The sequence below is a fragment of the Chiloscyllium punctatum genome, chromosome 44 (genome assembly GCF_047496795.1).
Source record: "Chiloscyllium punctatum isolate Juve2018m chromosome 44, sChiPun1.3, whole genome shotgun sequence".
Taxonomy (NCBI): domain Eukaryota; kingdom Metazoa; phylum Chordata; class Chondrichthyes; order Orectolobiformes; family Hemiscylliidae; genus Chiloscyllium; species Chiloscyllium punctatum.
The window spans coordinates 36,003,762-36,029,237 of NC_092782.1; the positions used below are offsets into that span (position 1 = coordinate 36,003,762).

Here is a 25,476-nt window from a genome sequence, read left to right on the forward strand (position 1 = left end):
TGGAAAAGAATACTTGTCATGATCATTGAGGATTCGAGATTTTGTGACCTGATTTAATTTTTCTTGATGACCACCTTCCTGAATAGCCATCATCTGATGGCAGGGAACAGAGCTGAGTATTACTTTTGAATTTGGGTCACGTGCTGATCATCATCAGGAGGCTGAATTCAGAGATTGTTCGGGGTGGCACTTACAATCAGAGAAATTTAAGGTGGTGAGGTTACTGTATAGCTCAGAGCTCAGAAGTCAGGATCCTTGAAGGAGGAGTGCTTGTGGGGAAGGGTGTGAGGTGGAAATATTACAATAGCTGGCTGTTTTGGCAGGCTGAGAGAGGAAATGCTGCTTTCTTTTGGCTCACACCTTCAATGCTAGTAAAACACTTCCTAGCTCAAAATGGCTACTCCCACTACTCTTTACTTGCCATGCTTCGTCCACACTGGAACACCAGGCAGACAGCCATTAAATTTAACATATATATATTTGCATTGGTCTAGATAATTGAAATATGAGTCTTCCAGCCAAATCTTTGATTGGAGTTTCTTTTGAGTGCAGATAATTGCTGAAAATGTTTAAGTTATAAATTTCGCCTAATACACTGGCAGCAATATGTTTTCCAGGTCATTCCCTCTTATGCACAATCAAACTCTTGTTCCCATTATGTCAGAACTCCTGCTATGCAGTATGATAGTGCAAAAATTGCAACAATATGAGTCCACTTCAATGTGGCAGACTTCTATCTTCTATCTGCTGCTGTACAGAAGAATGGTACAGAACAAATGAATGAATTTATATGCATTCTAAATTAATAATTGATTCTTGAAAGACAAAACATGATTAGACATAATTTGTTAGTCGATGTAAACCTAATTAATTATAATCACTATTTAACATATGTCAAGGCTAATAACTGAAATATCTTCACCTGTCCCCGCTGTAAATATAGATTCGCATATTGGATCTTCGTTGATGGGAATCAATGAAACGTTCAGGTTGCACGTTGCTTGGTTCCCGCCCAGGTCTGTAACTAACACATTTAATGTATAGAACGTGGCCACAGACCCATTGTCATAGTCCAGTGTGAATGTATTGGTAATTATCGCAGTGTCTCCAACTGTAAAACAAAGAAGCTTCAGTTTCAAGTATTATTCGACATTATGGCATGAGGATTTGAAAGTACTGATAGATTCTATCAATAAGTCATGAGCAATGGAAAGCATTAGTCAGGTAGTGTCAGGGGAATGAGGTTTTCCTGCGAGAGAAATGAAGTGCTCGTTAAAAAGTTTGCAATGATCACTGTTGTCAAGGTAACCACATTTGCCCTTCAGAACAAATGACTGAATTGGCTCTTTTATGTCACTCTGACTCAGATATGTTTCTCTGTAGACCCTTCTGAAAAGGTCTCCTTTATACAACACAAGCACATTATGATTGATTATGATAGTTCTCTGACTTATTACAGGAAAATAAAACTAATAAGTTCACTCTTTGTTCTATGTCAATCTTTTTTATTAGCTCAAACACAAGGAATTGGAATTCAGGTTTTTTCTTATTCAAATTCTGATTTTTGTTAACCAGGGAGTCTTCCACCTTAAACATCTTTAAAAATAATGACGCGCAAATTGCCACAACTTATTTTAGATTAACTAAACAGAAGAGTTGTACAAAGAAAAAGCACTGCAAGAAACAGTAAAAATAACACAAAAATCTGAGAACTCTGAGCTGTAGGACACATTGTCATTGCAGAGAACAAAACAACACTAGAGCTCAGACTGATTAGCACTGACTATAGGGAGAGGAAGACAGATATGCCCACAGGAGCCATATGCTAACAAAAAGTAAGAATAATTTTATACATGCACAGGAAAAATGAAACTTGAAGTAAGAAAACATCATATTCATAAATCCAAGCACACAAACATCAGAGGAATGCGAAACATGGCATCAAACAAAGAAACACACATGAACAAAAAGGGGGAGAAAATTGACACCAACAGACCCACATATTATGCACCCATTTCGTTATGACAAATGTCCTATGAAATTTGCAATAATTAGTTGTGTTCCTACCTTGGGAAATTTGAAATGAAGGTTCATTTGCTGCAAATCCAAAAGTCAGATTATTAAAGCTGTCACCATCTGAGGCAGATAAAGTTGTCAGTAATGTCCCAGGAGCCACATCATCATTAAGGGTTAAGGTACTTGTTGGACAGTGGCTGAAAAGGTACACAATTTTCCTATTTAGTAAACAATGGACCATTAATGCAAGTGAGAACTGGTCTTGTCTGATAACATGGTCATGATGTTTAATGTACCTGATGATGGGAACTTCATCATTTACATCAGTAATTGTGATCGTTACTGTGCCTGTGCAAGAGAGGCTTGGAGATCCCGTGTCACTAATAGATATCACAGCGTAGAAAAGCTGAAGGCAAAGAACAAAACTCAGGATTACATCAATTAATGAGATCTATGTGAATGAAGTTTGTAAATTGAGTTGAACAAGGTATCTGTGCTGAAGATTCTCTTCTAAATCAATAATAAAAATGTACTTCATACCATGTCACCATTTTCAAAATCCAAAGCCGCTGCTGTGGTAATTTGACCCACGTTGTCCAGGTTAAATAGTGCAGTGGTATTGGTGGAGGAGCTCGGCAGAAAAGAATACTTGAGGGAATAAAAAAGTGGAAGTTATATTTCTGTCAGTCCAATATTCAATTCCTGAGGTGAGTGTTTGAATACACTTCACTCTTTGTTCTATGTCAATCTTTTTTATTAGCTCAAACACAAGGAATTGGAATTCAGGTTTTTTCCTGATTCAGATTCTGATTTTTGTTAACCAGTGAGTCTTCCACTTTAAACATCTTTAATAAACTTCAAAGTGCTCTAGACTATTCCTTGTGCTGGTATATTTGGAAAGACAAGACCCAGCGAGGTAACTCTATCAGGAGAATTGCGTTGTTTCCTATTCGATTCTCTACCTAAAGGCAAATCAATCATTCAGAGAACCATGCAGTAAGATCCATAATTTTGTTTTATGCCAAGAAAAATTAGGCTCCCACTGAATCTTCGAGTTGGATCCATGATTGAACCCCATTTCAATCTGTTGACCATCTAGTCAAATGAGCTAACTACCCTCCATGAAAGAATAACTTACGTGAAATGATGATAGGGGACATGTGAGGACGGAGAGAAAGGCAGAGAATTTGGAAAGTTGAGGAGGGGTCAGAGAAGGATTAGAAAAAAATGAAGAAGGTAGTGGAGGAGAAAAAACAGAATAATAAAGGGGAATGAGAAGGGGGAGGTGGAGAAAAGGGGTATCTTTGGGAATGGGTAATGGGAAATGAAATAAAGATAATGAAGGAAGGACAGTAAGAAAATTGACTGGAAAACAGAACTCAAAATAGAGGGGACGGTGAACGAATTCACCATCAAAAATCTTGAAAATGCTGGGGAAAATCAAATCACAAGAGCAACCAGAGAAAGGACAACCCCATATGAGAGAGAGAAAAAAAATCAGTGAGGAGCTGCTCCTCGAATGACAGAGTCTGTGTCCATCATGCTCCTTCAAATTCTCACTCACATTTGCAGTTGATAGGTTATCCAGTGGGATTAGCAGCAGCAGCACTTACAGGAGAGAACTACTCTGCTACTGACTGAGCACCTACAAGGTAACTGCTGCTGGGGACATGCTGATGGGATTGCCATGCAATTGGTGTGGAGGTGCTGTATCTTGGGGTGAGGATAGGGAAAAGCAAGAAGGAGGCTGCTGGATAGGAGCATAGTTGGAGACTGGTGGGGAGAGGAAGGAGGCTGCGGAGCAGAAGATGGGGAGGAAGAAAGCTGCAAAGTAAGACAGTGATGACTGTAAGGGCAAGGCTGGGGTAGTCAGGAACTGCAAATGCAAGAATCAGGCATGCAGTATATATATTATGTATATTATATATGTATAATAAAACAGGGCAATTCTGAGAGAATTAAGCAAATAACTACAGGATACACATTTGTGCAAACTATTAAAATTTACTTCCATTAATTCCTAAAACTAAGCACAGAGTTCAGCAGGTATTCACTGAACATTCTCCACTCTGGTCATAATTTTCTGTAATCTATCAATACTAACATAATCTAGCCAACATCATGTGCTATTAACATCATGAGTTACAAGAAGAAGGAAGCTACAACTGCAAAGGGGGCTGGAGAAGGAAGCTGAAAGTGCAAGAAGCACTTGAGAGAGAGGAAACAGCTTTAAACCCATCAGTAAAGGGCTAGTCAGCTAACTGGGAGCAAGGAAACCTGGAAATCACTAAGGTGATGAATTCCTTTGAAATGAATGTGGAATTCCTGGTTTAACACTGCACTGGTTCAAGAGCTTTGATGTGGGAAAGAATGTAATGGATGTTATTGGAACAAAGTGTCAATTGTTAAATTTAAATTGGAGGTTGAGGTTTGAGATCCAATAAAAATAATAGAAACTACCTAGTTAAAATGTTTTCGCTATGTGCATTTGCGATGGGAACATATTAGCTGTGACCTCACCAAGCTGCAGAAAAATCTGTTTCAGGTGATGTCCCCTTTTGTGTGGAAGCACATATCAACTGTTTCAATAAACCTCTGTTACAAATTATGCTTTTTGTCTTGTGCCAATTTAATTACCCTGATGTTTAGTTAATTAGTGTGTCCTTTGCCTGTCATAGAAGAGATGACAATTGAGGATTTTGACAAATTATTCTAATTCTAATTCTGTTTGAGTCCAAGTCACATATAAGCAATACATTTGTTACTTAAATATTGTGTTACTTAATAAGTGAGGTAGTGAGAATGAGAAAGAAAATTTAAAAAAAAGACTCCAAAACCAAAAGGTAGCACTCATGAAACTCTCAAGAAGAGCATTTGAAAAGAAATATTTTGACATCTGCCAGGAAAGTTGAGAGCGCTCAATGTGGGTGAGGAAGGGAAACAGGAGGAATGTAAGGAGAAAGGCCAGGGAGAGGACTGCACTGAAAATGGAGATGTGGAAAAAGAGGGTTAAAAATCAGCTGCACTGATTAACAAGTTCTCCTCATGGTTATCTTTGGAATCTCCATTAAGCAGAACGTAAATCAGATTGCCCCATTAATATTATTGATACAAGCAGGACAAGTGCCTGGCTCTATGATGATTAGTGCTTCAGTTCTAATTTCTCAATATTTTACAATTCCCCACATAATCCATCATACACATACTGTAGTCACAAGGACCAAAGTAATTCCAAATGTGGGTGAAAGCTTTGATTGTACGCCTTAAGGTTAATCAAGATTAAAACACCTTTTAATTGGAAAAGACTTACTTGTAAATTACCACTTTCAGGATCTGATGCAGTTAACTTATAGACAGAGACACCAACAGCAGTAGTCTCGGGAATTGTGACAGAAGGTCCTACACCAAAAGAAATGTAATTAATCAAAACTGTATATGTCATGTATAAATGGTGGTATTAAGAATCACGTAGTTCAACAGCTTAAATACAGAAATTGACATTCACATTAAGTTTAATACTAATGTAAACCATAAATGATTTGTAATTGCAAAACAAAGGGTTTTGTGCCCTATTCTACTCCTTCTTGACAACAAATTTTAATTGGAAAGCTGTTTAATGAGTCATGTTTTGGATTGCAAAGGAGAAAATGATAGTTAAAGATTTAAGGTTGTTCAGATCAAAGCCAGGAATTCTGGGAATGCTGTCTGTCAGTCTGGTAAAAACCAAAATTAATGGGGACAATGTGTATTTTGACATAGAAGTGAGGAGGGAGGAAGAGATGACAGGATTGAATGATTTCAGGTGAAAGGGGAACGATGATGGGGACAGGGAATGATTCCAGCACAGGTTGTGCTTAAGAACCTGAGGGAAAAGATCCTGCTCTTCCTGTAAACTTGTTTGAAAAATCATTGTAACATACTGGCACCTTTTAATGCAAACAATGCCTGCCTGCTGGACATAACTGATTTCATATTCCCATTTGTACAAAACCTTAATGATACATTAACATAATATAAAAATTACAACAAGTAGAATGTATTCCAACATGGCAGATTTTCTGTTGGTTTCTATTTGCTGGTGTCAGGTACAAGAAAATGGATGTTATGGGAACCACATCCTCAAAATGATGGATTTATGGGCACTGTTAAGCGACACATGAGAATAAAGCTAGGGATAGACAGAATTTATTAAATTGAAACAAGTCTAACTGATTGTAATATGGATCAGGATTAATAATTGAAATATCTTCACCTGTCCCTCCTGTAAACACAGCATCACATATCGGGGCTTCATTGACGGGAATCAATGAAACATTCAGGTTGCACATTGCTTGGTTCCCTCCCAGGTCTGTAACGACCACATTTAATGTATAGAATGTAACAGCAGACACAATGTCATAGTCCAGAATTAATGTATTGCTGATTATTGCAGTATCACCAACTGAAAGACAAAATAAACATCTGTTTTAACCAAATGTTGTTCAGGCAAATATTATTTTCTTGTTAAACATTATCATGTGTATGGTTGAATTTCTGATACACAGAGGTGTACGTTATGAGCAGCGAGGAGCAGATGGTGTAGGAAGAATCCCATTTACCGTGAAAGAAAGTGCTAAGGATGCACCAATCTCTATCAAGGTAAATGAAGATCCGTCCAAGCCCCAACTCAGGAGACTGAAGTTTATCTTTTTAATTCGCCACTGTCTGGATGTATTCGTGTGGACCCTCCTATTCAAGTCTGTGTTGCACACCATGCAGACCACCATGATTAATGCTTTCTATAGCTTTCTCACTCACTGAATGAAAAGAAAACATAGCATTTCAAATGATAACAATCACAAGATATCAATGTTCACACATGTGGAAAGATTTAACAGGCATAAATTAGAACCTCTATGTTTTTGAAGTAAATGACACATGTGCACAGAAGAGCAATCAATTTAAACATTCCTTGATCAATTGGGTCAATGGGCTAGAAAATGACAGATGGAGTTCAATCTGGATAAATGCAAGGTATTCCATATTGGTACAACAAATAAGGGTAGGGCATATAAAATTAATGATAGGGCCTTGAGTATTATTTTAGAACAGAGGGACCTAGGCGTGCAGTTACCATATTCTTTGAAGTTTGCATCACAGAAAGACAAGGTGGTTAAAAAGACATTTGGTTTGCTTGCCTTCATTGCTCAGTCCATGAAGTATAGGAGTTAGGAAGTTATATTGAAGTTGTACAGGACGTTGGTGAGGCCTCTTAGAGTCATAGAGATGTACAGCATGGAAACAGACCCTTCGGTCCAATCCATCCATGCCAACCAGATATCCCAACCCAATCTAGTCCCACCTGCCAGCACCTGGCCCATATCCCTCCAAACCCTTCCTATTCATATACCCATTCAAATGCCTCTTAAATGTTGTAATTGTACCAGCTTCCACCACATCCTCTGGCAGATCATTCTATACATGTACCACTCTCTGCATGACAAAATTGCCCCTTAGGTCTCTTTTACATCTTTCCCCTCTCACCATAAACCTATGCTCTCTAGTTCTGGACTCCCTGATCCCAGGGAAAAGACTTTGTCTATTTATCCTATCCATGCCCTTCATAATTTTGTAAATCTCTATAGGGTTACCCCTCAGCCTCCGACACTCCAGGGAAAACAGCCCCAGCCTGTTCAGCCTCTCCCTGTAGCTTAGATCCTCCAACCCTGGCAACATCCTTGTAAATCTTTTCTGAATCCTTTCAAGTTCACAACATCTTTCCGATAGGAAGGAGACCAGAATTGCATGCAATATTCCAACAGTGGCCTGACCAATGTCCTGTACAGCCGCAATATGACCTCCCAACTCCTATACTCAATACTCTGAATATACTGAATAAAGGAAAGCATACCAAACGCCTTCTTTACTATCATATCTACCTGCGACTCCACTTTCAAGGAGCTATGAACCTGCACTCCAAGGTCTCTTTGTTCAGCAACACTCCCTAGGACCTTACCATTAAGTGTATAAGTCCTGATAAGATTTGCTTTCCCAAAATGCAGCACCTCACATTTATCTGAACTAAACTCCATCTGCCACTTCTCAGCTCATTGGCTCATCTGGTCCAGGTCCTGTTGTAATCTGAGGTAACCCTCTTTGCTGTCCACTACACCTCCAGTTTTGGTGTCACCTGCAAACTTACTAACTGTACCTCTTATGCTCACATTCAAATCATTTATGTAAATGACAAAAAGTAGAGGGCCCAGCGTCAATCCTTGTGGCACTTTACTCGTCACAGGCCTCCAGTCTGAAAAACAACCCTCCACCACCACCCTCTGTCTTCTTCCTTTGAGCCAGTTCTGTATCCAAGTGGCAAGTTCTCCCTGTATTCCATGAGATCTAACCGTGCTAATCAGTCTCCCAAGGGGAACCTTGTCGAACACCTTACTGAAGTCCTTATAGATCACATCTACTGCTCTGCCCTCATCAATCTTCTTTGTTACTTCTTCAAAAAACTCAATCAAGTTTGTGAGACACGATTTCCCACGCACAAAGCCATGTTGACTATCCTGAATCAGTCCTTGCCTTTCCAAATACATGTACATCCTGTCCCTTAGGATTCCCTCCAACAACTTGCCCACCACTGAGGTCAGGCTCACTGGTCTATAGTTCCCTGGCTTGTCTTTACCGTCCTTCTTAAACAGTGGCACCACGTTTGTCAACCTCCAGTCTTCTGGCATCTCACCTGTGACTATCGATGATACAAATTTCTCAGCAAGATGCCCAGCAATCACTTCTCTAGCTTCCCACAGAGTTCTCGGGTACACCTGATCAGCTCCTGGGGATTTATCCACCTTTAACCGTTTCAAGACATCCAGCACTTCCTCCTCTTTAATATGGACATTTTGCAAGATGTCACCATCTATTTCCCTACAGTCTATATCTTCCATATCCTTTTCCACTGTAAATACTGATGCAAAATGTTCATTTAGTATCTCCCCCATTTTCTGTGGCTCCACAAAGGCTGTCTTGCTGATCTTTGAGGGGCCCTATTCTCTCCCTAGTTACCCTTTTGTCCTTAACATATTTGTAAAAACCCTTTGGATTCTCCTTAATTCTATTTGCCAAAGCTATCTCATGTCCCTGTTTTGCCCTCCTGATTTCCCTCTTAAGTATACTCCTACTTCCTTTATACTTTTCTAAGGATTCACTCGATCTATCCTGTCTATACCTGACATATGCTTCCTTCTTTTTCTTAACCAAACCCTCAATTTCTTTAGTCATCCAGCATTCCCTATACCTACCAGCCTTCCCTTTCACCCTGACAGGAATATATTTTCTCTAGATTCTCGTTATCTTATTTCTGAAGGCTTTCCATTTTCCAGCTGTCCCTTTACCTGTGAACATCTGCCCCCAATCAGCTTTCGAAAGTTCTTGCCTAATACCGTCAAAATTGGCCTTTCTCCAATTTAGAACTTCAACTTTTAGATCTGGTCTATCCTCTTCCATCACTATTTGAAAACGAAAAGAATTATGGTCGCTGGCCCCAAAGTGCTCCCCCACAGACACCTCAGTCACCTGCCCTGCCTTATTTCCGAAATTCCTTTCCATCTAAACACTTAACAGTATGGCAGTCACAGTCGATGTTTGGAAAGTTAAAGTCCCCTCCCATAACTGCCCTATTATACTTACAGATAGCTGAGATCTCCTTACAAGTTTGTTTCTCAATTTCCCTCTGACTATTGGGGGGGTCTATAATACAATCCCAATAAGGTGATCATCCCTTTCATATTTCTCAGTTCCACCCAAATAACTTCCCTGGATGTATTTCCGGGAATATCCTCCCTCAGCACAGCTGTAATGCTATCCCTTATCAAAAATACCACTCCCCCTTCTCTCTTGCCTCCCTTTCTATCCTTCTTGTAGCATTTGTATCCTGGAACATTCAGCTGCCAGTCCTGCCCATCCCTAAGCCATGTTTCTGTAATTGCTATGATATCCCATGTTCCTAACCATGCCCTGAGTTCATCTGCCTTCTCTGTTAGGCCCCTTACATTGAAATAAATGCAGTTTAATTTATTAGTCCTACCTTGCCCCTGCCTGCCCTCACTGTTTGACTCTCTTCTGTTCTCAGCTGTGCCCATCTCAGATCGATCTCTTTCCTCACTATCTCCCTGGTCCCACCCCCCCACCTTACTAGTTTAAATCCTCCCAAGCAGTTCTAGCAAATTTCCCTGCCAGTTTATTAGTCCCCTTCCAATTTAGGTGCAATCCGTCCTTCTTGTACAGGTCACTTCTACCCCAAAAGAGATTCCAATGGTCCAAAAATGTGAATCCTTCTCCCATACACCAGCTCCTCAGCCATGCATTCATCTGCTCTATCCTCCTATTCCTGCCCTCACTAGCTCGTAGCACTGGGAGTAATCCAGATATTACTACCCTTGAGGACCTCCTTTTTAAATTTCTGCCTAACTCTCTGCAATCTCCCTTCAGAATCTCAACCTTATCCCTTCCTATATCATTGGATCCAATGTGGACAATGACCCCCTGCTGGCCCCTCTCCTCCGTGAGAACATTCTCCACCCTCTCTGAGACATCCTTGATCCTGGCACCAGGGAAACAACACACCATTCTGCTTTTTCTCTGCTGGCCACAGAAATATCTGTCTGTACCACTGACTACAGAATCCCATAACACAATTGGTCTCTTGGAAGCCAGCATATCCTTCATTGCATTAGAGCCAGAATCTTGGCTTTTCGAGCTATGTTCCCCTGAGAATCCACCACCCCCTACATTTTCCAAAACAGCATACCTGTTTGAAATGGGTATATCCACAAAAGACTCCTGCACTAGCTGCCTGCCTCTCTTACCCTTCCTGGAGTTAACCCATCTATGTGACTGTATCTGAGACTTTCCCCCCTTCCTATAACTGCCATCCATCACATACTGTTGCTGTTGCAAATTCCTCATCGCTTCTATCTGTCTCTCCAACCAATCCACTCGATCTGATAAGATTCGAATCCAACAGCATTTATGGCAGATATAATCCGCAGTAACCCTTAAACTCTCTTTAAATTCCCACATCTGACAAGAAGTACATATCACTGCAAAGGCCATTTTTGCTCCTTCACAATCTTCAGACCCAGAAAATAACACCGTCTTATTCCTCGACAAACATTGCCCCAGGTTAAATTAATAACTTTGGCTTTTATTTTAAGTTTAATCAAGACACTTATCTCCAAAAACATATAATCAAGAAAGGACCCAGTTTCCTCACTACTGCAGCCTTTCTCTTGGACTTAAAACAACAAATAACTTATCTGATTCTGTGCTGTGAACTTCGCCCAACAGTTCCTCCAAGATTAGTTGTGAACCTCACTGTTTGTTAATTTTCCCAGATGCACTCCGATGTCCAGCAATACATGAAATCAAACTGCAAAGGTGGGTACTGTGCAGGTTTTCTTTTCTTTCTCTCTCTCTCTCTCTCTCTCTCTTTCCTGCACTATCCTCACCATGTGCTTCCTTCTGGAATATTATATCCAGCTCTGGTCGCCCAGTTACAGGAAGGATATTATTAAGCTAGAGAGGGTTCAGAAGAGATTTACCAGGATGTTGCCTGGTATGGAATGTTTGATTATAAAGAACAACTTGATATGCTGGGACATTTTTACTGGAGCGTTGGAGGTTGAGAAGTGCCCTGAATAGAAGTTTCTAAAATAACGAGAGTCTGGATAGAGTTATTGGTAGTTGTCTTATCCCTATGGTTGGAAGATTTTAAAGGGAATATGTTTTTAAGGTGAGAGGAGAGAGATTTAAAAAATACATGAGAGGCTTTTTTTTACACCAAGGGTGGTTTGTGTATAGAATGATCTTCCTGAGAAAGTGACTGATGTGGCTACACTTACAACATTTAAAAGACATTTAGGCAGATACATGAATAGGAAAGATATGGAGGAATATGGGCCAGGAGCAGGCAGGTGGGACTATTTTAGTTTGGGATTATGTTTGGCATGGATTAGTTGGATCAAAGGGTCTATATTCATGCTATATGACCCTATGACTCCTTCCACAGACCAGTGAAGTCAAAGCTACCATTTCATATGCATAAAGTTTAAGTATTTTAACCAGGTGCTTATTACCCTTTTTACTGCCTCAGATTTAAATTCAACAGTTGACAGAATCGTCATTAGTGTAGAATCCACATCACCATTCCCATATAGTACCTTTTGAACACATGCAGCCTTGAACTAGAGATTCCATAACCATTTTAAAATTAATTAATTACTTCGGTGATCTCATATTTCCTGACACTGAATTTCCTCATTGCTCTTGTATTGTCACATTTAAAATGGTTCTCTCTCCTTTGTAATCTTCTCTTATGTGTCAGCATCCCCTCTCTCACCACCACATGTGCAGCCTCCTGTATCCTGACTCACTGTCTTTCTCTTTCAGTGTTTCTCTTTCCCTGTACCCTACGTGCAATCTCTGCATCTCAACTTTACAGCATCTTTCTGCTCCCCTCATTCCACATGATGTTTCTCACCTTCCAACCTCCTTCGAGCTTATTTATTACCTTTTAGCCCTTATCTTCCCCTTACCCCTCTTTCAGTTTCTTTGACCACTACCTCTACCAATCCTCATGATTTCTTTCTTACTCCTCTTTCTCTCTTGCACCTTGGTCGATGCACACTCTCAAACAGACACAGGAGATGGAACTCCTAACAGATGGCTACCCAGTCTGGGCATCCCGATCTTGGCACCACAGTGAAGGGTCTGGTCAGCAAACCATTTCCTTCTCTTTCTTTCGTGCATACCCACTTGCTGTTCCTCCAGTCACAGCCTATGTCTGACCAGTGTTTATTACAGACACGGAAGCAATACTGTGATTGCAGGAGCCACCTCTCCCAAGTTCTATTCATGCCCATTGTAGAAGTTTTCTCTGACATCCCCTGAGATTGAATGGGAATTTGTTTATTGGGTGACTCATCCTCATACATTTTGCATATTGATAAGGATAGGCCACACTGAATAACAAAATGTAAGATCTATACCATAAAAACCAAAATGAGAAATTGCATAGATACACAAAGATTGTGATCTAGTGTAAGAGAATCCATATATCCAAATACAGAAACAATCATCCGACTTAAAAATAAACCACAGCACATCGACAGGTAGCAACCAAGAAGACTAACACAAAAGACACAAAAATTATATCCAGAGCTTTAACATGACAAGGGTCCTGGATGATTTGCAAGAGTTAATTGTGTTCCTACCTTGGGAAATTTGAAAGGAAGGTTCATTGACTGCAAAGCTAAAAGTCAGATTGTCATTGCTATCACCATCTGAAGCAGATAAAGTGATCAATGTTGTCCCAGCAGCCATTTCTTCATTAGGGGTTAAGGTACTTGATGGACAGGAGCTGAAAAGATTCAAAGAATTCCTATTTAGTAAGCAAAGGACAATCTGTGTAAATGTGAACTAGTCTTGACAACATGGTAAGAATGTTTATCATACCTGATGATGGGAACTTCATCATTTACATCAGTAATTGTGATCGTTACTGTGCCTGTGCAAGAGAGGCTTGGCGATCCCGTGTCACTAATAGATATCACAGCGTAGAAAAGCTGAAGGTAAAGAACAAAACTCAGGATTACATCAATTAATGAGATCTCTGTCACAGGTCTGTAAATTGAGTGGAATAATGTATCTGTGCTGGAGATATTCTTATTATTCATCGCAAAAATATATTTCATACCATATCGCCATTTTCAAAATCCAAAGCAGCTGCTGTGGTAATTTGACCGGAGCTGTCCAGGTTAAATAGTGCAGTGGTATTGGTGGAGGAGCTCGGCAGAAAAGAATACTTGAAACAGAAGAGAACATTATATTTCTGTCAGGTCATATTCGATTCTTTTGTTGGTGTTGAGATAAATTTTACTTTCTATCCTATTTGAATCTGATTTTTTTGAGTTCAAACACAAGGAGTTGGAATTCTAGTTTCTTCCCAATTTCAGGTTTGGTTCCTGTAATCTGGTGAGTGCCCTACTTAGATCTTTTTTAATGAACTGGAAGGTAAACATTGACCATCTACAAGGTAATCCTTTGTGCTAATTCACATAGGAAGTAAATACTGTCCGTAGTATTTAAGTCCTTGGATTACTGTATGAAAAATTAATTGAAGTCAAATGGGTTAGGGTAAATCAGGGAAAGAGACAGACATGTTGAAGAAGAGAGGAAGTCTGGAGAGTGGACAAGGAGTGACTGAGAAGAAAACCTGATTGACAGAAGTTAATGTCAAAAAGAAGGTGGAAAGTTAGCTAAGAAAGGAAGTGAGTAAACTGAGCCATCAAGGCAAAGGAACTGTGGGGAAATCAAGGGAAAATTGGAAATGGGAGAAAGAGAATGGAGAAAAGAGGTTAAGTGATTATGCTGGTATCGGAGGAGGTAGAGAGGCGATAATGAGATGAAAGAAGGCAGATGACTAGGGATAGTGGGGGAGGCAAAAGATGCTGGAAACCAGAGTTTACATCAGAGTGGTGCTGGAAAAGCACAGCAGGTCAGGCAGCATCCGAGGAGCAGGAAAATCGCTGTTTCGGGCAAAAGCCCTTCATCAGGATCAGAGGCATTCTGCTCCTCGGACGCTGCCTGACCTGCTGTGCTTTTCCAGCACCACTCTGATCTAAAAAATAGTGGGGGAGTCATTTAGAATGGGAAATGAGAGACGGAAGGTGAAGACAAGGTCAGAACAATGCACAGAATGGCCATCTCCAAAAGTTGAAGTTACAATCAAACTGCACCAACATTCAAGACCCCACCATCAAATAGTCTCTAAACAGTACATTGATAAATGAACCACATTAATACTGTAGATATAAATATGGAGAGAGGTTTGATTCTATATGATCACTGTTTCACATTTGACCTCTCTCTCTGGATATCCCTACAAACGACCATCATATGCATACCATTATCACAAGGACTAAAATATAAAAATAGAGTAATAGAGATATACAGCTAGGAAACAGACCCTTCAATCCAACCGTTCCCTGCCAACAAGATATCCTAACCTAATTTAGTCCATGTGCCAGCACTTGGCCCATAACCCTCCAAACCCTTCCTATCCATCCAGATGCCTTTCAAATTTTGGAATTTTACCATCCTCCATCACTTCTTCTGGCAGCTTATTCCATACATGCACCATCCTTTGCATGAAAAAGTTGCCTCTTAGGTCCCTTTTAAGTCTTTTACCTTTCACCTTAAACCTATGTCCCTTTAGCTCTGGGCTCCTCCAACGCAGAAAAAAGACTTTGTTCATTTACCCTATCCATGTCCCTCATGATTTTATAAACCTTTATAAGGTCACCCCTTAGCCTCCAAAGCTCCAGGGAAAACTGCTTGCGGGCGAAAACTTTGATTGCATGTTTTCAGCTCAACTACAATCAAAAACAACTTGTCATTAGATAAAGAGAACTTACCTGTAATGTATCTCCATCAGGATCAGATGCAGTTAACTTATAGACAGGAGTACCAACAACAACAGTCTCTGTGATTGTGACAAATGGTCCTGTATCAAATGAAACATATTTTGGGTTAAGATATTAAATTGATACAAAAATGTATGTGCCAATGGTAGTAAATTAGATCATGTTTCAAAAATACCAATGTTTAATTCTTTTGATGGTTTATTCAGAGATTTGTTGGTAATTGTTGGTATTATTCTCAATGCAACTGGTAAATGTGTGGCAATTGCCCTCATCACATCAATGTAGTCTTTTGGAAATGTAGAGCTTGAGTATTGCTGCAAAATTACACCTTATTGAAAGTTTTCATCTTTGATTCAAAACAGTTTGCAAGAATTACCAATAAAAACAGAAAATAACTGGTTTCCACTGTATGAGAAGAGAGTACTGATTGGTTGGCAAGCAGAATCTGATAGAGATATTGCTTAGGAGTATGCACAAAATTGATGATGCCTTACAGTTAGCTGCCAAATTTTGCTTAAATGTTAAACCAGACAGTTTGATGCTGTTTAGCTTTTACATTGCCATAATAAATGAACCAGACAATGACTGTTACCTGTTTTGTTAAATTAAAACAGGAAAAAGTTATGTCCATGCTTTTTCCTCTGCAATGAACAGGACCCTGTGTATTAATAGACTCACCTTCAATGTGCCACACAACAAGCTTAACTGACAATCTTAAATTGGTCATCAGCATAATTCCTAGTTCACTCAGGATTATTCGCAGAAATAGTGGTCCAAACATGGAATCACATCTAGTGTTAGCGATGTTTCAAATCTTGCGAACAGGGACTGGTTGGGTATTTGAAAGAACTCAAGGAATATTCTGTTTAATATCATCCACCAATGTTCTGAACATATGGCCTACAATATATACCAGCAGACAATTTCATGTACCACATTCCTCCTCTGTGTGATAAGCAGAATGTCTTTTTGGCTTGATGGCAACATCATGTTAGTGGTAAACACCACTCGACTTGTTACTGCAGACTAGTGTGGGAAATGGTTACCTTCAGTCGGTGTTTAGATTTCTGAGATATCTTAGTCACTCCTGTTCATGAGTTTGCACAATATGTAGTGAGAAATGATCCAATCAGGTAGCTATTATCATGCAGGATGGCTTTGATGTGCCTATTTCAGCTTGTAGCAAATTGCTGGGACCCTCTTTATGAGTTGTCAATATGGCTAATTTTATAGACTGTGTCTGTAGGAATCCCAATGCATATATTGACCAGTGACTCACTGAGAGCTGAAGTTTTTGTGTTGTTTACTTTACATTCCTGACATCCAGTAAATCACTGTCTTCATGAAAATCTATGTGAAAAATTAAGCATTGGATGAGGAAGGAGAGGAGCATGCATGGGTTTTGAAAGTTGGTCTACGTCAGCTTGATAGAGCTTCAGCAGATGGCTTCAGCTGGCACCACTAGGGGACTACCCCTGACAAACAAATTGTGGGTTGGTGGGCATCGTGTATAGTTTGGCCACAGTCAATGCTGGAAAAACACTTAGCTGCTTGTTCCACGTTCCGAATATCTGCCAGTCTTTCTGAGCCCTGGGATATCAGATGGGCAATCATTAAGTTTATTATTTCACATTCCCAAAAAATAAAGCTGGGTAACTAGCATGAGAATTTTGCAGTCTAGCCTTAGACCTGAGGTCCTCTTAAGTTCAGATAATTGCAGCAGATAATTGACTCCTAAATGTACCCTCAGATACTGACAAGAGTTTTCCAGTGTCCCAGCCTTTTCGAGATGACTGAATAATGCCTTGATTTGGATAGAACTCGAGCAAAACATCAACATAGCATGCGGGTCACAGCGAATAGACTACATATTCCAACATGGCAAATTTTTCACTGCGCTCTACCTGTTGGTGTTGTGTGCAAAAATAGCTGCCACATCCCCAGTGATAGATTACAATGCATTGATTAGTGAATCATGAATAAAAACAGGAGTTACAGAATTTGCTAATCAAGAGAAATCTATTTCACTGCTACCACTTCAATACAGATTAATAATCTAAATATCTTCACCTGTCCCTGCTGTAAATACAGCATCACATATTGGAGATTCATTGACTGAAATTAATGAAACATTCAGGTTGCACATTGCTTGGTTCCCTCCGAGGTCTGTAACAACCACATCTAAGGTATAGAAGGTAGCAGTAGACGTACTGTCATAGTCCAGTATTAATGTATTGCTGATTATTGCAGTGTTTTCAACTGAAAGGCAAAATAAACGTTTATTTTTACTAATTATACCACAGACAAACAATATATTCTTGATGAACACTATCACATGAGGGTTTGAAATTGCGGATAGCCCTGGCCTGAAGTGACACATAGTGAGGAAAAATGCACATACATTGGGGGGACAATAAAATGTAATATGATAGAGAAATGCAATTTATTTTGATAACCAGGTACTGTTTGTCTTGGCAAGGTGAACAAATTTGCCACCCAGGAAAAACAGCTAAGTTCCTCTTAGGTTACCAATGGTCTGCAGATGTTCATAGGTGATCCCTCCTGATAAAGGACTGTGCTTTGAAGTGTGCAGCATTTACTAGTCGACCTGGTTTCATCTCTTATTCATTAATGAGCAAAATAAGAACAACCTAACATCAAATGGTAAAATAACGACAAACAGCTATTCTCAGGGCAAAAATGCATTAACAAATACAACAATATAATAAAATAAAGCACTGCATAAAAAGAATAAATATAAAAAAACTGAAGAAACTCAAATCGAAGACAGTTATATAGTAATGTATGAACACATGACGTCAGATCAATAAGTAGAGTTCACATTGAAAAAGATCTGTGAGGTAATCATGTCATTTTTGTTACAGTCCAGCTAAGAACTGTAGATACTTAAAAATGAAATCGAAGCACCTTTTTTACCCAACACCAAAATTTCACTCTTTTTAAACAAAAAGAGTCAAATCTTGTTATATACAAAAAATTAATCAGTCGTACATGATTAACAATACGGTTTAATCCTGTGTATACAATGTACCAGGTTTACCTCTTACTTGGCTCAAAACTGTTCTTAGAAAATACAACAACATTAAAACTATTTACTTCTGTAGGGACTATCTAATGGTCCATTTGCATGTCACAGTCCATGGAGAATTTTCTTTAGCTCCAGTTATTCTCAGGATAAAGCTTTCATTTACCTTCTCCTGAACGTGAAAGGCTCAGTACTTCTTGTTATTTTATTATATGTTTCCAAGGTACTCTTCTGGTTACTTCCTTTTTCCAATATGACATGATCATGCTGTTGGGATTTATTTTTGGGTTTAATGTCAAACTTTGTTATTGAGAATTATTTTAGGGAATTGCAGTTCTTGCAAAAGGGATAATTCACTAACTTAAAGGGCACATGATCACATTATTTAGGATAACGAAAAAAAGTATTTAATATTCTGTCAGTTGAGGCATGAAGTAATGCAGAAGATCAATGCATGTTAGTCAGTCTCTCCTCGGCTTTCAGAATGTCTAAGTTTTCTTGGATCCTCAGGCTGCTCCTTTGGTATCTTGACTTAACAATCTTCCCTACAGCTTTAAAAATACACGTTTAATTTTACAGTAATGATTTGGAAGAGCCAGTGTTGGACTGGGGTGTACAAAGTTAAAAATCACACTGCACCAGATTATATTTCAACAGGTTTATTTGGAAGGACTGGCTTTCATAGCGCTGCTCCTTCATCAATTTTACAGTCTACCCTAACTGCCAGAACTTTCAGCCATTTTCACTGCTGGAGATGCACCCTCTACACTTGCTGCACACTTTCTTTCTCATTGTCTCCCTCCAGTTATACTATTTGCTGCTGCCTCCTTGTGTCAGTCTGTCTCTTGCTTCTTGTTACTCCTGAATATGAGCTCCTTTTAATACCCAATTAATAATTACAATTCTCCATCAATCTGAAAGGTGTTATTAGCCTTTCACAACAACTTGGTGCTTAGACCATTTCCCTTGAGCCAATCAATTTGTGAACTTTCTAACTGCTCCTACTGTAACTAAGAAAGATTGTCCTGGAACACCGAGTGGTCTTGTTCCTTCTGGACCATAACTTCAGTTATCCTGTTAAAGCCTCGTGCAATTTAAGGCTTTTCATACAATAAACATATGCACAGTTCAATATGCCAATTTTCGATCCCAGTGACTACACAAAATATCTCCCACTCAAATGAATGCCAACAGAGACATTCTTTAGACTCTCCCATTCACTTCAAAACAAACATCTGTTCTTCAAAATTCAAACTGAGATTAAGTTTCACATGTCTTCCACAGAGTGAAGTTAATGTGATACTGATCTTAACAGGACACATCTCTCTAATTGTCATTAAATTTAGCTAATTTCTCTCAGTGAGCTACAAACCATATGAGAACCATAGAGTCATAGATTCATAAAGATGTACAGCACAGAAACAGACCCTTCAATCCAACTCGTCCATGTCGACCAGCTATCCCAGCCTAATCTAGTTCCACCTGCCAGTACCTGGCCCATATCCCTCCAAACCCTTCCTATACATATACCCAGCCAAATGCCTTTCAAATGTTGCAACTGTACCAACCTTCACCACTTCCTCTGGCAACGCATTCTGTACACACACTGTACTCTGCATGAAAAAGTTGCCCCTCAGGTCTCTTTTATGTCTTTCCCCTTCTCACCCTCTAGTTCTGGGAACAGACTGTATATCCTATCCATGTCCCTCATGACTTTATAAACCTCTATTAGGTTACCCTAAAGCCTCCTACACTCCATGGAAAACTGCCCCAGCCTATTCAACCTCTCCCTATAGCTCAAATCCTCCACCCAGGCAAAATCCTTGTAAATCTTCTCTGAACCCTCTTAAGTTTCACAACATAGGAAGGAGAGCAAAATTGCAAGCAATATTCCAAAAGTGGCCTAACCAATATTCTGTGCAGCTGCAACATGACCTCCCAACACCTATACTCAGTACTCTGACCAATAAACCAAGTTACAACTCATATCAGCTTCCAGGTAAATTGAATATAGGGAGTCTTACTAAGATCCATCCATCCTCTGATTTATCCCTAAAATTGGATTTTATTAATTATCCCTCATTTACTTTATCTGATTAAAGATGAAATTGTGATTTTTTTTAGCAGATGTTCAAGGTTTAATTCCAGGTTTCGAAACAAAACATTATAGCTTTTGTGGTAGAGTGATGGTGACTCTCTCTCTGAGCCAGGAGTACTGGGTCCAACTCCTACCTGCTCCAGGGATGTGTAATAAGGTCTCTGAGCAGGTTGCTTAAAAAACACACATCTCTCTAAGCTGCCATTTTAGCAAGGATTAGCTAGATCATTCTCTAGCTAAGTGAGCTCACCTGATATTTTATAGCTTTCCTCATTCTATGCTGACCTTTTTAACCAACAACTTAAGATGTCCCACAGTGAATGTTACATTTTTATACTCCATGCAAAGCCTGAGCCAGATTTCACAATCCAGTGGACAGAAAAGCACATTCATAGATACATAAATCTCTATATAGACATCACATTCTCAGATCCAGGTAAAGAATCAGACATGAGAAAACAGGGAGTAAATTGTAATAAAAGGAAACACCCAGAAGCCAGGAAGAAAATGGAGAAAAATATTGACACCACTGTAATACAGATAAAAGAAAGGTATACAAAATCTCATCATGATAATGCACTGTGTAACTTGCAATCGTTAACTCTGTTCCTACCTTGGGTAATTTGAAAGGCAGGCTCATTGACTGCAAAGCTGAAAGTCAGGTTGTCATTGCTATCACCATCTGAGGCAGATAAAGTGATCAGTGTTGTCCCAGCAGCCACTTCCTCATAAGGGGTTAAGGTACTAGATGGACAGGGACTGAAATAATGAGAGAGATTCCTGTTTAGTGAATCAAAGAACCATTAGAGCAATCAAGAACTGATTTAATATTTAACGTACCTGATGATGGGAACTTCATCATTTACATCAGCAATTGTGATCGTTACTGTGCCTGTGCAAGAGAGGCTTGGAGATCCTGTGTCATTAATAAATACCACAGCGTAGAAAAGCTGAAGTCAAAGAACAAAACTCAGGATTACATCAACTAATGCGATCTATGTAAGTGAGGCCTGTAAGCTCAGTGGAATAAGATAACTGTGCTGAAGATACTCCTATTATTCAGTAATAAAGATGTATTTCATACCATGTCACCATTTTCAAAATCCAAAGCCGCTGCTGTGGTAATTAGACCCAAGTTGTCCAGGTTAAATAGTGCGGTGGTGTTGGTGGAGGAGCTCGGCAGAAAAGAATACTTAAAAAAAACAGAACATTGTATTTCTGTCATTCCAATATTTAATATTCCTTAGGTAAACTCACTTTTCTCATGTTTCAATTATAATTTTTTGCAGTGGAATAAAGGAAATTTGAATGTCATTGGTTCAAGATTCAGATTTGATCCATTTATCAGTGTCCTTGATCTGGATATTGTATAATAATCTCCAAAGTGATGCTAATCCTAATGTTTTGATCTACAGGAAATAGGAAGAGCTTGTGCTCTGTTTTGATCTAGCAAGGTTATACATGGGGAACTAACTGGGAAAAGTGAGAACCAAGAGAGTGAAATAAAAGCAGTTAGAGTGTTGAAGCCATGTGGGAGAGAGGAAGAAAACAAAAAAGGGGATGAGTAAGGAGATGAGTAAAGGAATGGTATGAATGAGATGGTGAGTAGGAAAGTGAATTGATATGAAAGAGGAAGGCAATACTGTGAAGGAGGTGTGCAATGAGTTAGACTGCAGATAATGAGAAGGAGAATGAAGAATGAGATGAAATGTTTAAGCTGAGGAATGGAAATAAGCTGATGGTGAATGAAGGGCATGAAAACAGAGGACTGGAGATGGATCAAGAAGGGAGAGAGAAGGAGGCAGATTGGGAGGAAGAATGCATAGAGAACCATTAGCTCCAAAAGAAAAGGTGGACTCGCTCCTCTGATTGACAATACTCCACCACTAACTACTTAGGAATCTATTATCCAGAATGTAATTTGGCTCAACTATGAGAATACTGTGCCTTTGATCAAGGGAGGGACCTAGATATCTCTTCAGGCTTTCCACTGTGATTTGACAATATTCTGTAATTCCCTGCAAAACCCATCATACACATGCAATTGTTACAAGGACTAAAGCTTTTCTCACTGAGGGTAAAAGCATTGCTTGCATGTCTTGAATATAACCAAGGTCAGAAATGCTGTTTCATTGGAAGAACGACTTACATCTAATGTATTTCCATCAGGATCTGATGCAGTTAACTTATAGACAGAAGCACCAATAGAAATAGTCTCTGGAATAGTGACAGATGGTCCTGTACCAAAGGAAATTTGGTTAATGTAAACAGCGTTTTGTTGATGTATGAAATATCATACCAATGGAAGTAAATTAGTTCATATTTCAGACACATTAATAAAGTTTCAAAAGTTTGAGCGATGTATTTCATTTTGGTGTTGGCATTATTCCCCAATGCATAAAAAAGTAATTGTATTGTAATTGCTATGAATATGAAGAGTTGAATATTGGATACATAATTGTATTTCTTTTCAATAATTTCTTCTTAGCTGTGCTGCCTCACAGTGCCAGGGACCCGAGTTCGATTCCAACCTTGGATGACTGTCTGTGTAGAGCTTACATATTCTCCCTGAGTCTGCATGGGTTTCCTCTGGGTGGTCCGGTTTCCCCACACAGTCCAAAGATGTGCAGGTCAGGTGAATTGGCCATGCTAAATTGCCCATAGTGTTAGGTACATTAGTCAGGGGTAAATATAGGGGAATGGGTCTGGGTGGGCTATTCTTCGGAGTGTCAGTGTGGACTTGTTGTGCTGAAGGGCCTGTTTCCACGCCGTAGGAATTCTAATCTAATCTAATCTAGTTAAGTAATTTATGGCATCATGAAATCCAATACTCAGGGATACTGAAGAATGGTACGTCATTTTTATGGAAAAACAAAAAGTGCTGGAAATACATGGCAGCTTCAGAGTTTGTTTTCACTTCAGAGTTTTAGCACCTGCATTATTTCACTGCTATGTTTTTGAAGACTGGTAATCACCTGTACCAGACACTACAGAGAACTGTAGGGATAATAACAGTTGGCAATTAGTGAAGATATAGAGTTGGTTCTGACAGTGCATGACTTTTAACATGGAAGTGAAGAGGTTGGTATAGTTTGTGGGAGGCTGGAGCAGTTGTGAAGGGAGACGGAGAGTTTGTAACAAGATGTGCCGGAGACCAAAGTGGAAGAACTTCTGCTCTTTCGGGCCCACGAGCAATGCTGAAAAAACAATTATCTGGTCTGCCAGGCAGTCCATGTTGCCTTTTTTTTGCCAGATATACTGATCCCTGGGAATGCACAGTCAGTTATGTGTAATTTGTAATTGCATACTCCCAAAAAATGGCACTGGATTAGATAATTAATATGAGAGTCTTTCTAATATGTCTGTCATACAAGTTCCTGTGGAGTACCAACCATTGCTGAAATATTTAACTTCAATTTTTTTATCCTAACATGTTGATGCTATTTTATTTAAGGACTCTTCCACTGAGACACCAATAGGTCATTTTAGGGATTCCATGCTAGGCCAGCATGTTGTCATCCCATAGTTGCTCTTGAAAAGCGATATAGTCTTAATTGAATTGAACTCTAGCTATTACAACAACGTACCATGGGAGAAATTGTATTTGCTCCAAAGGAGCTGATTTTCTACTCTCTTCGACCTGTTATCTGTCAAAATGGCTGCCACATTACCACACCACCAATGGAAAGATCTACCTGCACTCTAAATTGATAATTGGTGAATGAGGAGTAACATTAAATGAAAAGAATTTGCTATGAGAGAAAAAGCTATTTCTTTGCATTCGCTATCCAATTTAGGACAAGGCTAATAATTGAAATATTTCACCTGTGCCTGCTGTAAATACAGGATCACATATCGGACTTTCGTTGACCGGAATCAGCGAAACATTCAGGTTGCATATTGCTTGGTTACCTCCCAGGTCTGTAACTACCACATATAATGTATAGAATGTAGTAGCAGACCCACTGTCATAGTCCAGTGTGAACGAATTGCTGATTATTGCAGTGTTTCCAGCTGAAAGACAGAAGAGTCATCTGTTTAAATGAAATGTGGCTGAGGCAAATAATATTTTCTCACTGGACATTATCATTTAGTAATTTGACACAGCTAATAGATCTAATCAATGAGCAGTAAAGAGCAATAGACAGATAGTGTGGGAGGAATAAAGTCTATGTAAATATCATTCAAGAAAAGTACCTATTTTAACTACTAAAATTATATTGGTTAATTATTTACATATGAACAGATATGTTTAATAAAGATAAAATGGTGATACATTTCTTTCAGCTCTGCATATACTGACCCAAGTTGAAAAAGAACAATGGATAAATCTATAGAAACAGCGAAAGTAATGTCTTACATAATATCCTCAAACATTATCTTTTGAAAGGTATTAGTGAAGTCAGTATTATGCAACATTTATTTCACAATTGTTTGATAAATTAACTGCAATGTATTATTAGCAAGACCAACACTTAGCAATTAACCATTTAACCAATTACTATTTTCATCTCAAACATGAAAGTGAAATGCATTGCTCTGTTATTAGGATATATTAAACTCTCTCATGAAGACAAACACATCAGAGCCCTGTAACTTGAACATTTTACATCACTGTTGTCTGGATATGATTTTATATGCAGCTGCCTGTATTGTGCAGCATGTAACATATTAATCTGGATTACACTCTGTCACATAATAGTGAAGAATGTACAGATAGCAACATATCAAATGGCAAAGTAGATGCAAACAAATTATCACAAGATATTAATAACATATATTGCAATACAGAAAAGTACCAGAAAGCAAAAAATAACTACAAAAAAAAGTTTAAAAACTAACAAAAGCTG

The 25,476-nt window shown here is 39.0% G+C and overlaps 1 protein-coding gene across 1 annotated transcript in view; it reads right to left on the reverse strand.

Annotated features, from left to right (window-relative positions):
- Positions 1 to 25,476, reverse strand: part of LOC140466608 (cadherin-23-like) — a 48,456-nt gene that overhangs the window by 16,510 nt on the left and 6,470 nt on the right. Inside the window, exons 4-19 of the mRNA XM_072562057.1 lie at positions 24,452 to 24,640; positions 22,776 to 22,864; positions 21,711 to 21,818; positions 21,467 to 21,576; positions 21,240 to 21,385; positions 17,553 to 17,741; positions 15,474 to 15,562; positions 13,754 to 13,861; positions 13,513 to 13,622; positions 13,272 to 13,417; positions 6,269 to 6,457; positions 5,327 to 5,415; positions 2,557 to 2,664; positions 2,313 to 2,422; positions 2,068 to 2,213; positions 923 to 1,111 (exon numbers count right to left, since the gene is read on the reverse strand). Of these exons, the coding sequence (XP_072418158.1) occupies positions 923 to 1,111; positions 2,068 to 2,213; positions 2,313 to 2,422; positions 2,557 to 2,664; positions 5,327 to 5,415; positions 6,269 to 6,457; positions 13,272 to 13,417; positions 13,513 to 13,622; positions 13,754 to 13,861; positions 15,474 to 15,562; positions 17,553 to 17,741; positions 21,240 to 21,385; positions 21,467 to 21,576; positions 21,711 to 21,818; positions 22,776 to 22,864; positions 24,452 to 24,640 (2,115 nt within the window). The remainder of the gene's footprint in view (positions 1 to 922; positions 1,112 to 2,067; positions 2,214 to 2,312; positions 2,423 to 2,556; positions 2,665 to 5,326; positions 5,416 to 6,268; positions 6,458 to 13,271; positions 13,418 to 13,512; positions 13,623 to 13,753; positions 13,862 to 15,473; positions 15,563 to 17,552; positions 17,742 to 21,239; positions 21,386 to 21,466; positions 21,577 to 21,710; positions 21,819 to 22,775; positions 22,865 to 24,451; positions 24,641 to 25,476) is intronic.